Below are 13,663 nucleotides of genomic sequence, written 5' to 3'. Positions count from 1 at the left end.
TTTTTAGTTAACAACTATTGTTTGAAAATATTGATTGATATTAATTTTTTAAACCCTTTGTGTGTGTGTGCGCGAGAGAGAATGTAGGGGACCAGAAAGAGATCTATTATGTATGAAGAATATTAAAAAACTTATGTGTAGTAAAAAACATGAAGCAATGTATGTGTATAAATATCATTAATACACTATAAAAATTAATTCATATAATAATACTGAGACTTCGTGCCTTTCTTGTTTTTGTGGTAAATAAAGAGATACTATAAGAAGAAGGGGAAAACAGAGACGAAAATGGATAGAAAATATAAATCAGTTTTGAGAAATGACACCTTAAAAGAAAAATGAGAGAATATAGATCAAATAATAAATTAGAAAATTGGAAATCAAAATAGAGGACTTTCTTTTAATGAGACCAAAATAGGATACCATAAGTGTCATAATAATATTAATTGCCACATATCTTTTAATCTAAAATCCGATAAATAACATAACTAAAATCAATTATTTTATTTAAGATATTGTCTGAAAGTATAAAAAATATATAAAATTTGTTACAATTTTATCTTTAATTTTTTTTTACAAATTAAATATAAAGAAGTATATAAACTATCTTTAACCTTAGTTTCGGAACAATGTTAAATTATATACGAAATAATAATAATATTAATTATAAATAATATAAACTAAATCAATTGAAAAAAAAATATTATTTACCTTTTTGAGATAAAACACCATTGATATATTTTTTTTTAATTTTTTAATAAGTTTTAAATTTTTCACAAAATAAATATGACATATTTCCAACTTACATTATATATTAAATTAATATTTTAATCATGTCTTTTTATTTATAATTTAAAAACATATTATTATATTATTAAAATGAGTTGTAAAGTAAGTATTTTTTTTTTAGAATATGAACGTACATATTGGTATTTTAAAATGAGTAGTGATTAAATATGGGTGAAATGGTGGTTTATTAGAAAAACATACTTTTAATTAAAAACATCTTATAATGAAGACAAAAATGTTTGAAACATAAGTATAATATTTTTTTCATATTCAAAGTATTAAATAAATGTTTTGTTGACCGAATGTAAATTTGATTTATAGGAAAGGTCTCAAGTCCCAATAAGGAGATATTTTTTTTTAAAAGTATGGTTGGGATAAATTCTTTAAATAAAATTATTAAATAGAATCTTCGATGCATATTATCTAATATAGTTTATATTGTATGATGAATATAATTAAAATTATTAAGAGTATATTATTGGAAGAAGAAATAAAAGATTCATTCTGTGATAAAACAGAAAGGATTTGACAAGTTGCTAAAGGTAGGATGTACGAACATGCATTATTACGCATACTGCTTTTTCTGACTCCAACCACTACCCAATCAACAACCGATTCAATGGACCCCTACGATACTTAATTATATTTCTTAAATTCAAATCACATATTCATCTTAATTATATTTTCTTAATAACATTAATTGTTGAAGTAGAGATTAAAACTTTTCATTAAGAGGTTTTATGAGATTAAATTAGATTTAAAGTTTATTTTTATAATAAAAAAATTTAAAATTAGTTTATAGACCCGTAAAAGTGTAAGAAAATAAGAATTTGGCATGCTTTTAAAAGTACTAGCTAATCCAATAATAAAATATTTATAAAATTAACATTGGTATTATGGTTAGAAAAGAAGATAGTATCTTTAATAAAAATTGATGTGGGTATTAGATTCCCTCAACATTTGGTTATGAAGAGCAAAGAGTGTCCCAATTTTTGGCTGCAACTCATGTACCTACACGTGTAATGATTTGGGTATGACTGTATAAATTGCTCTCGACACTTGTCGAACACTCTAAACTGATGACGTCAGCGTTCGCATTCCACACATTTTATGTGCTTCTAACCCTAAATTATCGACAGGTAGATTCAAATTGTACTACTCCTATTTGGAGTATATTTTTATTATAGATACTAATATTTTATTCATTACTTTTCTAATCTAATACTTTATTAATTCATTAGAATATATATATATATGTATATTATTAAAGTAAGTACGCATTAAATTCTTTATAGTTTTATTTATCATTTTAATAATAAATAAACTTTAAACCTAATCTAATTCCTTTCCATCATCAGTTCAATAAATATAGCTTATAAATAGTTTGATACTATATTAAAAAATAACTTTAAATTTAATTCAATTTTATAAAACAAATGTACTTAGCTTATTTTTTTTTCAATACATTTTATTTTATTTTCACATGTCATTCAACAACAATTCATTTCACAATAAAAATATAAAAGAAAATATTTTAAATCAGAAAGAGGAAAGTTATATATAATATATACATATTAAAATTTAAAAAACAATTTATATTATTATTTATTTATAAATATTTTTTTTATTGACAAAAAATTAAATATATAAAAGTATTTAAATAATAGTTCAACCTTTATTAAAAAAAAAAACTATATACTCATAATCTCCACACACCTAAATTCCTGATAACAATGATTATTCCATTGATATAAAACATGAGTAAAAACTTTAAACTAGGATAATGCTGATAAGTTTAACTTTAATAATAATTATCTCTAAAAATATAAAGAGAATATATTGACTATTTTATTAATTTTTTTAGATTAACAATACAGCCAATGAAATATTCTATGATTAAAAAAATCAAATATAATTTTGTTGAGTATATATATTTATTTTGGATATTTTTTTTTAATTTTATGATGTATATTTTATGAATTTCAAAAGATATATTTGGTTTTTATAAATATTTTCATTAATAATAATAATAATAATAATAATAAGTTTTCATTCAATGTTATTAATGAAAAATATTCATTATAAATTGTTTATTAAACAAATAAAGAATATTCAATGTCATTGTTTTGTTAACACTGCTTTTATTTTACAAAAACGAAATTGTTTGCATAGATTCTTCTCTCTCGTAGTTTTATACTAATAGTATGATGCAACACATTTATTACATATATTATTTTTTTCTTAACAATAAATTTATTTGATAATATTATATGTAACTTTTAAATAAAGACTAGTATTTAATATTTAATGATATTTATAATTGTTTTAAAATTTTAAAAGGTCAATTTTTCATTAATTAAATTTCTTGCATTTTAGTTATATGTTTTACCATTTATAAATAACCTCTTAAAGGTCTTCCCCAAAAATTTATTAAATTTGTTTATATTTTACTCATATTTATAAATATTAAATTTTCAGAATTCTTGAACGAAGTTCCAAGGTTGGAGTTCCGTACTTCTGTTAATTCTCAGAAGTTTCTTATTCAACTCACCTCTTCCATCATCTACACCGTCATTTCCAACTCTTTTTAATTTATTATTAACTCTTTTCTTTATTTTAAAAGCGGTATCCGAATGGAAATTCACACACACATATATATATATATATATAAATAATGGTTACACTGATAATAATTAAGTTAATATACCAGAGTCACACACAAAAAACAAACACTATTCATCAAGTCAATTTTAAACTATGATTTTTGAAATTAATTATAAAGATTCAAATTAAACAAAATTTAACAGATAATTTTACTACCAACGAATCTAAATTTTCTTATTTTTGTACACCTTCATAATACAGAAAGTCATTTACAAATTTTAGTTTTCAAACACTGAATCTTCAAGCTTATCCTCAACAACCCTAGAAAACTTTGTCTTGCTATTTATTTTTAACCGGAATAACTTTTAGTCAAGGATTGAGATAAATTTAGATAGCAATATCTATAATGGGATTTTATTTATACTCATAACTTAAAAATTATATCTCGAATCATACATTTAAAAGTTATATTTCGAATCATACATTTTAAAATTAAGATTATTTATCAACCATATTAACCATAACTTCTTTCTCTTACATTGAGTATGTAATATAGTTTAAAGTGAAATATTTTGCCCGTATTAAAAGAAATTATGATTGAAATTGAAAATCTCTTTTCACAGTGATTTCTTTGACATAAAGTTTATAGATTTATTTCTAACCGAAATATAGCAACGTTTTTGAGAGATGATTCTTATTTGAGTATTGATGGAATAAAAAATGTGCTTTGCAACATTTTTTTAGGTAACATAGTGGGGAGGAGGGGAAAATGTTAATAATTAATCTTATTAACACTACCTCAACAAAATAATTAAATTGTAATTAATGTTAAAAATCAAAATAATTAATTACTATTGAACTAAATTAGAGATAATTTTAAAAATTAAAAAAATTATTAGTATATAAAATAATTTTTATTATTAATAAAAATGTATAAAATAATTTTTAAATTGATATTTAACTATTAGTTACCAAGATCTTAGTAACAAATATTTTAGATTTTAAATTAGTTTTTAAATTACTAATTAAGATTAATTTATAATTTAAAATATTAGTAGCTAAAACTGTTAATTTAAATATCAATTTAAAATTATTCTATAAATTTTTATTAATAATAAAAATTATTTTAAATATAAATAATATTTTAATTTTTAAAATAATATTTAATTTAATTATTATAGTAATTAATTAATTTTTTTTCTCTAATTTTAATTACTATTTAATAAATAGATTTATCATGTAAAGTATAATTATACCCACATTAATCGTGAGAATATGCAGAGGTAAAACAGGAACAGAATGAACAAAGAACAACCTTCTCTCTTCTCAGTGCCGGAATAAAATTTACCAATTTATTCATTTATATTTACTGCAACTTTTATTCTTCCTCTTCGTTCAAAATGACAGGTTTTGAGATGTTTAATTGTCAATTAAGACTCAGTTAATTAACAACATCAATGTCACGTAAATGCATGCATTTCATTAATTAAGATAGTAAAAAAATGAAAAATACTGCTAAAAGTTAAGCTAAAAAAACTACAGTAAGATAAAAGATGAAGAACAAAACATGTATTTTTGTTAAAAAGAAAAAAAAAAGGAGAAACCTATCTTAATAGTAGCCTTGGAGAGGATATAAATATGTAGTTCATGCTCCCATTTTCTTCACCATTAATCAAGTAATATTTTCTATTTTTTTCCCACTCTTCTATTTCCTCTTTTTCCTTGTTGCTGTAACGATGGCAAGGGTATCGACAGATCCACTAGTTATTGGGAGAGTCATAGGAGATGTTCTTGATTCTTTCACTCCAAACATAAAAATGACTGTGACTTACAGTATGAAGCAAGTCTACAATGGCAGTGAACTCTTCCCTTCCACAGTCACCACAAGGCCCAGGGTTGAGATTGGTGGAGGAGATATGAGGTCCTTCTTTACACTGGTATATATATACACACACATATATGTATATTTTTATAACCCCTTAATCTCGTTTTCCTCGCATTTTATTTTCTTTATTGAATAAAAAAGAACTTTATATGTATGTGTGTTTTTTTATTCATAATTCTTTCGAAACTTCAATCATGTACGCATAACTTCAATCATTTGAAATAAATGTCTCCTTTTCTCTTTGCAGATTATGACAGACCCAGATGTTCCTGGCCCTAGTGACCCTTATCTGAGAGAGCATTTGCACTGGTACTTGAATAGATATTGCCTGAAATTAACCATTTATATTTTGCTTGATTTATTGGCTGAATAATCTGTATCATCATTACCTGAAAACCAAACCAATTCTAAATGAGAGAAGGAAAAACTCTGAAACAGTAAACTTAGAAGAATTAATGTCAATGCCATTCAGAATTTGGTGTGTAGTCGTTGGTAGAATTAATCTTAAGAAAATTCAGGTTATATAATATATATATATATATATATATATATATATATATATATATATATATATATATATATATATATATATACTACTGTGCAAAGCAAACAAAGCAAAGCAATTCTAAGGTTTCAGCCTAGACTATTTAAATGGTTGAAATTGAGCCCTTTTGCAGGATGGTGACAGACATTCCAGGCACAACAAATGCCTCATTTGGTAACTTTCTATCTATTAATATCTACTAAAAATGAAAAATGTATGCTCACACATATATATACTTAATCCATATTTTGCACCCTTCTTTTTTGGGTAGGGAATGTGTTGGTGAGCTATGAAATGCCAAAGCCTTACATAGGGATACACAGGTTTGTGTTTGTCCTGTTCCAACAAACACGTAGGCAGTGTGTTACTCCACCCTCTTCAAGGGATCACTTTAACACTCGCAAATTCTCATCTGAGAACGATCTTGGCCTCCCTGTTGCTGCTGTCTACTTCAATGCACGGAGGGAAACTGCTGCAAGAAGACGCTAGTATGGCTAACCAATGTACTCAATAAGTTATCTTCACGTAGGGGCCTATATGTGAGTAGTTTCAGTTCTAACCCTCATGTGCCTTCAAATAGCTTGCAGAAATCTTATCTTTTATTCTATTAACTCTTTGAAGCAGATAAAATTTAGATGGGTGTGTGTTTTGATCTGTGTTTGGTGAAAAATCATACATGGTGTTGAGAAAAATTATGTTGTGTCGTAAGGGTGGAGTTGTGGAAATTAAACGTTCCTATAACTATATATAACCCTTCATAAAAAATGGAGCTCTCTTCAATTCTCCATGTCACGTATTTGAGTTAATTTGAAGGTGGTGCATGTATCCTTATCCGTTCCATCATGCTTATAACCTAGAGATTTATATTTCTATGTGAAATAATAATTTTTATTTCTATCTGTAACCTAGAGTTTAAATTCACTTTGTTTCCTTGTTTTTTTAAAGTCTGTGGAAATGGAAGTTTTTTGCAAGGAAACGAATCTTGATTAAGCAAGGAGGAGAGATTATAATATAGTCTAATTTTAAGTGTTAATTATTATTTCTTTCGTATAAATTGAAAATTTTAACTTGTAATCAATCAGAGATCTGAGATTCACTAGAATCTTTAACACATGATAGTACGACGTACGAGAGGGTTGAATAATTTTTCTTCCAAAAAACCAAATTATTTGTCAATTTTGTATTGGAATGAAATTTTGTCTACCTCTTCAATCATGAGCAACTTTCCAGTGCAAGCTTCCAAATATATATTGAATATTTGATTAACCATATCTTTACTGTGAAGTTGACACTGCTGAGTGTAATTCAATAAATTAATATAAATGAAGATGATGAAATCTTTCAGTCGTAATTCGATTGAACAAAAGCAGAAAGTATGCATCACTAAGTGACTATTAAGAATATCAAAATACACTTCATATGATAGTTTCAACACAATTGTGACATGAACTTACTCAACATGAAAATTGTTAAAAGAGTATGAAAACTTTAGATAAAGGGGACTAAGTCTTTATTAATAACTTACAAAATATTTATATAAATTATCTGCAATATCTGTTTAAAATTGATGTTGGCTAGAGATAAGTCAGGTATATAGGGAAAAGAAAAGTAAAGCTATGAAAAGTATATAGCAACACCCAAATTCCAAGCATAAATTTTTATTTGCTGACTCTACTATATGCGGTTGGAATGAATTTGTTAACGTGGACCAATACTCTCTCACCTCACCTAATAATTGAAGTATGCAAAAATTGCTTACTCTAACTTCTAATGGATGTGAATCTGTTTTGCATCAAAACGCAGACAGTTTTCTATATCTATATATATATATATATAGTCAAGAAAGCATATAGGATATTTCAGCTTGGAATATATAACATGGCAGTTAAAAAGGGTTTTTCAGAAAATTTAGGAGGATGAGCATTATAGCTTTGAAAGTATCGTGCAGACAAGATTTTAGGTAAAGAATCAGATATTCCAAAGCTCAATTATGTAAAGCTTGTGTGAGAGAAGCTTCGCCTTCATCCAGTGGTGCCTTTTAATCCTCCCCATGTCTCAAGCAAATGACACAATGGTGGAAAACTATTTTATTCCATATGTTTTTATCAGCAAAAATTTAAGTAAATTAAATGAGCAATGCTCCAATTCTTATACAAAACACAAACAAAGACAGTATACATTTCTTATTAAACTATAAGCTTTTCCAGTCACTGTTTAGAACAACAAGCATTAAGAATAAGGGTTTTGGACATTTATGAAATTAAAAAGAAAAAAAATTAACCAGACCATATAATCATTCAGTTTTTGTTCCTCTATTTACTGTGTAAGCTAGAAAACGTAGCTCTTCTGCACCTTTTAATCTTCAGCTTTCTCACATATCTGGATGCGTTTGAATTCTTTAACAATTGTAAGGTACACTGGGTTGGTTGAAGGATAGTTCAGAAACAAAATTTAGCATGACAGTTCATCTAGTTGGTATTGAAGAGTTATACAATATAAACATGACACTAAGAAATATTAGATATTAAGTTGACAAAGAACATTGTGAAAGAGCACAGGTATGATTCTTTAAATTATAATTGAAGCAACAATTGTATTTAAGGATGTAATAATTTTACTAATTTGTTTGCAATTTTAAGATTATTCGGTTTAAAAGTAATAAATTGATAAAGTGATACAAATTTCACAAAATTATTGGAGTTGTTGACAGAGATGCTTTTAGAAGTTAACATGTTACCTAATTACAACTATAAAGCAAAAAAAGATATTATGTGTGATAAGTATGGAGTACAAGAAGATATATGCATGACCTGCTGATTGTGAATTATAGGATAATGACTTGATAATGAGTTTGTTGGATTAAAGGTGTGTTTCACATGTGGATTATTATGATTCAAAAAGAAACTTGATGAAAATAATGGTGAGAAAGAAATAAATGACCCCTTCTAAAGTATTATAGTACTTGCCAATAAAACCTCAGTTTAAAAGATTGTTAGTCATTATAAAAGATGCAAAACTCGATATTCTTTTATAATGCAAAACTCGATATAACACGTAAATGGTAGAAAATGTGACAAACTTCATCATCCTTTTAATTTTTCACAATGAAAAAATATTGATAAAACATTTTCATAATGTGAAATTAAGAAAATTAAGAATTGGACTAATGCATGAGATGAATCTGGATAAAAACTTAAATAATAAATACAATTAAGACCAACTTTGTTTAATATCCCTCCTTAGCTATCATGCAAATGGTAGAAAATACACTCGTATGACATTATTATACTTTTTTACTCATCAATTATTATTAGTATTAAAAAAATTATGTAATAACAACTCAAAGTATAAGAATGTTCCAAAATATTGAATTGAAGCCTAATGAAATTTACAATTTGTTTAAAATAAAAATTGTTTACTAGTACACCATTTTAGTATTTTTTTTGTTTTTTATGCACGGTAGACGATGTGGTCTCTAGTTGTATATAAATTCCTTAGCTTGATATATAAAAGAAAGGAATTGAAGTGTCTTTCTTATGTCTCTTCAAAACATTATCTTGACTGAGGCATCGAAACCTAGGGATAGAAACTGTGTAGTGAGTTCATTCGTATCCACTCCAATGGTGTGTACTACGCAAACCAGATAGAAGACACATATGTTGTACTTCTACTTCCTTTTCCGCATCCATTGGTTTTTTTATAACCCTACATTGCTAGCTGCTGCATACTCTACTTTATTCAGTAACAGGAAACTAGAATAAATAAACAACTATGAAACTCCCATGAAACTGGCAAACCTACGTTTAAACCTTTTTTACCCTAACCAAACATTATCTCTAGCTTCTGGTATCAGATTCTTCTGATTTTTATTTTTTAGCGTCTGTAAAAATTAAACTAACAAAACCAAGTTCTTAGATGAATATCTCTCCGAGATTGTTCTACATCAAAACCTAACAAGGGTCTAGGAATTGACTTGGCTTCACTCGTTGTATGTATAATTAATGGCAAAATCTGACACGAAACCAAAGGAGCCCCCAAGTAAGACCTAGCTGCTCATTAGATACAAATTACAGAAGTTTTCTCCAGAATAAACCTTTTATTATATATTGAAATAAACCCTTCTCTACTTTGATTAATTAAGCTGACCCCTTTCATCATGTTAGGAATTTGATATTTTCAAGATCTTCTAGTGCTACAAAACCTATCAAAATTTTATTATTAGAGCTACATTCCGGTCGGACTTTTTTTTTTAATTTCCTTTTCAAAATAGAAAAAAAGAGGGTAAGAGAAAAAAATAAAAATAATTAAATTTAAATAAGTATTTAAATTTTTTGAAATTAATATTAATTTTGATTGGAAAGGAAACAAAAAAGTTTGAACGTAAGTAATTTATAGAAAAGTTTAGTATGATTTTAATTTGAGTTTTGTAATTTTTAGAAGAAAAATTATAGATGTTATATAAATACATGTGTAAAATATACATTAATAACACTATTACTAGAAAATCATTAAAGAAAAATCAATTTTAGAGACAAAAATTATTAATATCTAAATTAGTTTCTATTATTGATAAATAGTTATTTAATTAACTATCAAAATTTTAGTTATCAACTTTAAAATCTAGATAATTGGTAGCTAAAACATATGTAACTCATTAAATAACAATTTAAAAACTAATTTGGATACCAATATTTTTTTATCTCTAAAATAGTATTTAAAATTGGTTTTTTTTTTAAATATTTTGTTAGTAGTGTTAGTTTTTTTATATATAGATTGTGAAAAAATAATATATATATATATATATATATATATATCGAAAATCATGAAATAGAAATCAATTTTTACAAAAAAAAATAATTAGTTAATATAGTGACTAAATTAAAGACCATTTTAAAAACTAAAAAAAAATAGTTTCTAAATTAGAGATGTGTAACATAAAAACTTTTATTAAAATATATATATATATATATATATATATATATTTTATTATTTTTATTTCCCGATAACGTGACTTAAAAATATGTGAAAGTTATAGTCAATCAATTATTAAATGATTAAAAAAATTGTTCAAGCCTATGGAATGTATTGTCTAGAGCTAGCAGAGAATGGGCAAAGAAATACTAGTGGGTTTGATTTGAAATGTATAATCTCATATTCCCAAACACTATGCATATTAGCAGTGGTTCTTGATAGTTTGTTGTCTTTTACGGTTTGGATACAGATTTATTTTTTTTATGTGTTTGGAATCATCAGCACCAATCAAACTTAGACACTTTTCTTAAATGACGTATTGATGTTAGATACTCATATCAAACACCAAATACCGACACTCTGTATGACATTTGTAGGACATGTATTCGTGAAGTATCAAATTCAAAAAGTATTTATTGAATTTCTGACAATTCTAGTACTGTTCTAATACAATTTTAAAAAGGAAAAATACATTAATTTTCTAAAAACTCAAACTTATTGTATAAATTTTTATTATGATTATAAAAATAAAAAACAAATCATTTTGAACCAGTTATGATAAACATTTTTAGATATTATACGTATTTTCGTGTCCTGTATCGTATCAGTGTCTGTCAATGTTACATAGATCAAGACTAATCAGATGTGTGGATGACTTTCTTTTATCAGAATTTTTTTATTTGTAATAGGATATAAAATATCCTCAAATACTTTTATTTATTATATTTATTATTATCAATGAAAAAGAAATATATTAATCATATTTTTTAAATTATTTTAAATACAAGGACAAATTTATAATGCTATACTTTTATCCATTAAAAATAATTTCAATTTCAATTCCACGTCATTTCACTTACAAATTTTCATAATTTTTTTTCACTTTTCACTTTATATATCTTAATTCAAATAACTTTATTTTTTTCTCAAATTTACTCCTTTAAATTTACTTTTTAATTTAAAGACAAAGGGGTATGCATGATTTCAAATAATATCTAATGACACAAATTTTTGTTTTGTTTTTAGTATTCAGGATAAAAAAAATTGTCAACTCTTCCTCGGAATTTCATTAAAGAGAAAAGGGAAGGAACACAACTATGATTCAACATAGAAAAAAACATGTAAAAGACTGAAAAGATCATGAAAGCAAGAATGCTTTTCAATTCTTATCATATCTAAAATGTCGAAGAAGCAGATTTTCAAAATATTTCTCAATGTAAAGATTTCTCTTCATAAAGTATAATGAAGAAAAAGTACCGTATATAAAAAACAACTATGTAGATATTTTCCTCTTCTTTAATTAAAATTAAAATCCCAACATGTATAAAACTTGCAATCAGATATTACAAGTCTCTTGCTATCGCTGAAATTGGAAATGAAACTGCGGTTCCATTTTCTGGTGTATAATCCCCAAGAACGGTAGCCTAAGATACTCCCCCAACGATGTGGCCTCTGCAATCAACACAACACTGCTCTTCCCTGCACAACACACTACTGGAACAGCACTTGAGACATCAGATTTTGGTAGCAAACAATTCGCCAAAAGTGCAATGTTCCCTGTCGAAGTGTAGCAACTTTCCCAGAAACCAGGTGGTGAAACACAGTTCACAGCCTCAAGGTCAATCTCAAACAGATCCTCTTCCTCTTCCAGTTCAAAAGTTTCGGAAACTTTTCCATGATGTTCTGAAGCTCTAAGTGAAGAAGTTGCCATGGTCTCCTTGGGAATACTGTAACATAACATGTAACATAACATGCATATATATAGTGGCAATTTGATGATGTTGAGGTGGATGGTGGCAAGTATAACGCTCCCCAACAAATGTGCAACGGTCAAAAAGGATCAAAGAGAGAGGTGATTATGTTAGCAATATGTTTTCAGAGAATCAAATAGTCCTCTGAGCTGCTCCACCATAATTCAACGCTCCTGCTGCTGACTTATATTTTATTCACTTTCACCAAAATCATAACATATGAAGTCAAACGTAGAGCTACCTACCCAACAGAATCGTAAACTCATGCCATTGTTAAATGGTAATGAAGTAGCAATGGAAGAGTTCCACTTTTCTTTTTCTAACTTACAACTAAAAGATTCATAGAAATCTAAAAGAAAAAATTGTGATGATTTGGACATGGGAGAAACAACAACCAACACACAAGTGACCAAACTCACATTCAAGCTTTGTCGTATATGGCTTATAGTTAGAAGTCATAAATTTCTAAAAGTAGAAGCAGGCCACATTGACAACACCAATTTGGACTCAATTTATCTATGGACGAAACGTTAAATAATTATTTTAAAATTTATATGAAATACTTCACATGTTTAAGGGAGATAAATTTAGAATATGGATTGAGGGAAAATGATTATGAACCCAGTGGTGGTGTGTAGTAGTAGCGAACAAAAACAATTAAGGAGTCCGAAAATGGAAACACGAGACTGAGGAGGTGACAATTTTTTTTATATATAATTATATTACAATTCTTAATATTATTATTTTAATATTTTTTATATTATTTAATTATAATTTTTTTTATTATATATATTTATATCTAAATAATCACATTAGTAATTATATACATCTTAGTTGTCAAATTATTATTTTTCATTTATTTTTGCTTTTTTCACCCTCAACAATTTTTTTTGTGTGAAACTCTTTTAATATCTATTTCTTCATACCTGCCCTGCATCCCCTCATCTCGCGCAGTAGCGTTGTCTCCTTCTCTTCTTTAAATATCTTCTCGATATATTATTTGAGTCGTTAATTACTTTTATGTCCTAATGACACATTAATAATATATAATTTTGAATAATAAATTAAATAAATTATAAGAACATCATAATGTAAATATTTTGATGAAAAAAATATTTT

The 13,663-nt window shown here is 26.2% G+C and overlaps 2 protein-coding genes across 2 annotated transcripts; one reads left to right on the top strand and one right to left on the bottom strand.

Moving 5' to 3' along the window:
* Positions 1–4,914: 4,914 nt before the first annotated feature.
* Positions 4,915–6,450, top strand: LOC137828290 (protein CENTRORADIALIS-like). Its single transcript, XM_068634786.2, has 4 exons — positions 4,915–5,330; positions 5,526–5,587; positions 5,956–5,996; positions 6,094–6,450. The coding sequence occupies exons 1-4, from the start codon at positions 5,130–5,132 to the stop codon at positions 6,309–6,311; spliced, it is 522 nt and encodes a 173-aa protein (XP_068490887.1). The 5' UTR covers positions 4,915–5,129; the 3' UTR covers positions 6,312–6,450.
* A 5,382-nt stretch (positions 6,451–11,832) lies between these two features.
* Positions 11,833–12,529, bottom strand: LOC150026002 (uncharacterized). The gene has a single exon (XM_090305171.1). It carries the CDS (start codon positions 12,502–12,504, stop codon positions 12,151–12,153), a length of 354 nt encoding a protein of 117 aa, XP_090161297.1. The 5' UTR covers positions 12,505–12,529; the 3' UTR covers positions 11,833–12,150.
* Between the last annotated feature and the right edge of the window lie 1,134 nt (positions 12,530–13,663).

Source organism: Phaseolus vulgaris, chromosome 7 (assembly GCF_051622355.1).
Source record: "Phaseolus vulgaris cultivar YP4 chromosome 7, ASM5162235v1, whole genome shotgun sequence".
NCBI lineage: Eukaryota > Viridiplantae > Streptophyta > Magnoliopsida > Fabales > Fabaceae > Phaseolus > Phaseolus vulgaris.
This window is presented reverse-complemented; position numbering and strand designations above follow the sequence as displayed.

What these genes read in the sequence shown, in the direction of transcription:
- LOC137828290 (XM_068634786.2), top strand. Translation starts at nt 5,130, where the DNA reads ATGGCAAGGGTATCGACAGATCCACTAGTTATTGGGAGAGTCATAGGA. An exon ending in CTGAGAGAGCATTTGCACTG is followed by an intron (nt 5,588 to 5,955) that starts GTACTTGAATAG and finishes GCCCTTTTGCAG; the next exon opens with GATGGTGACAGACATTCCAG. An exon ending in CACAACAAATGCCTCATTTG is followed by an intron (nt 5,997 to 6,093) that starts GTAACTTTCTAT and finishes TTTTTTGGGTAG; the next exon opens with GGAATGTGTTGGTGAGCTAT.
- LOC150026002 (XM_090305171.1), bottom strand. Translation starts at nt 12,504, where the DNA reads ATGGCAACTTCTTCACTTAGAGCTTCAGAACATCATGGAAAAGTTTCC.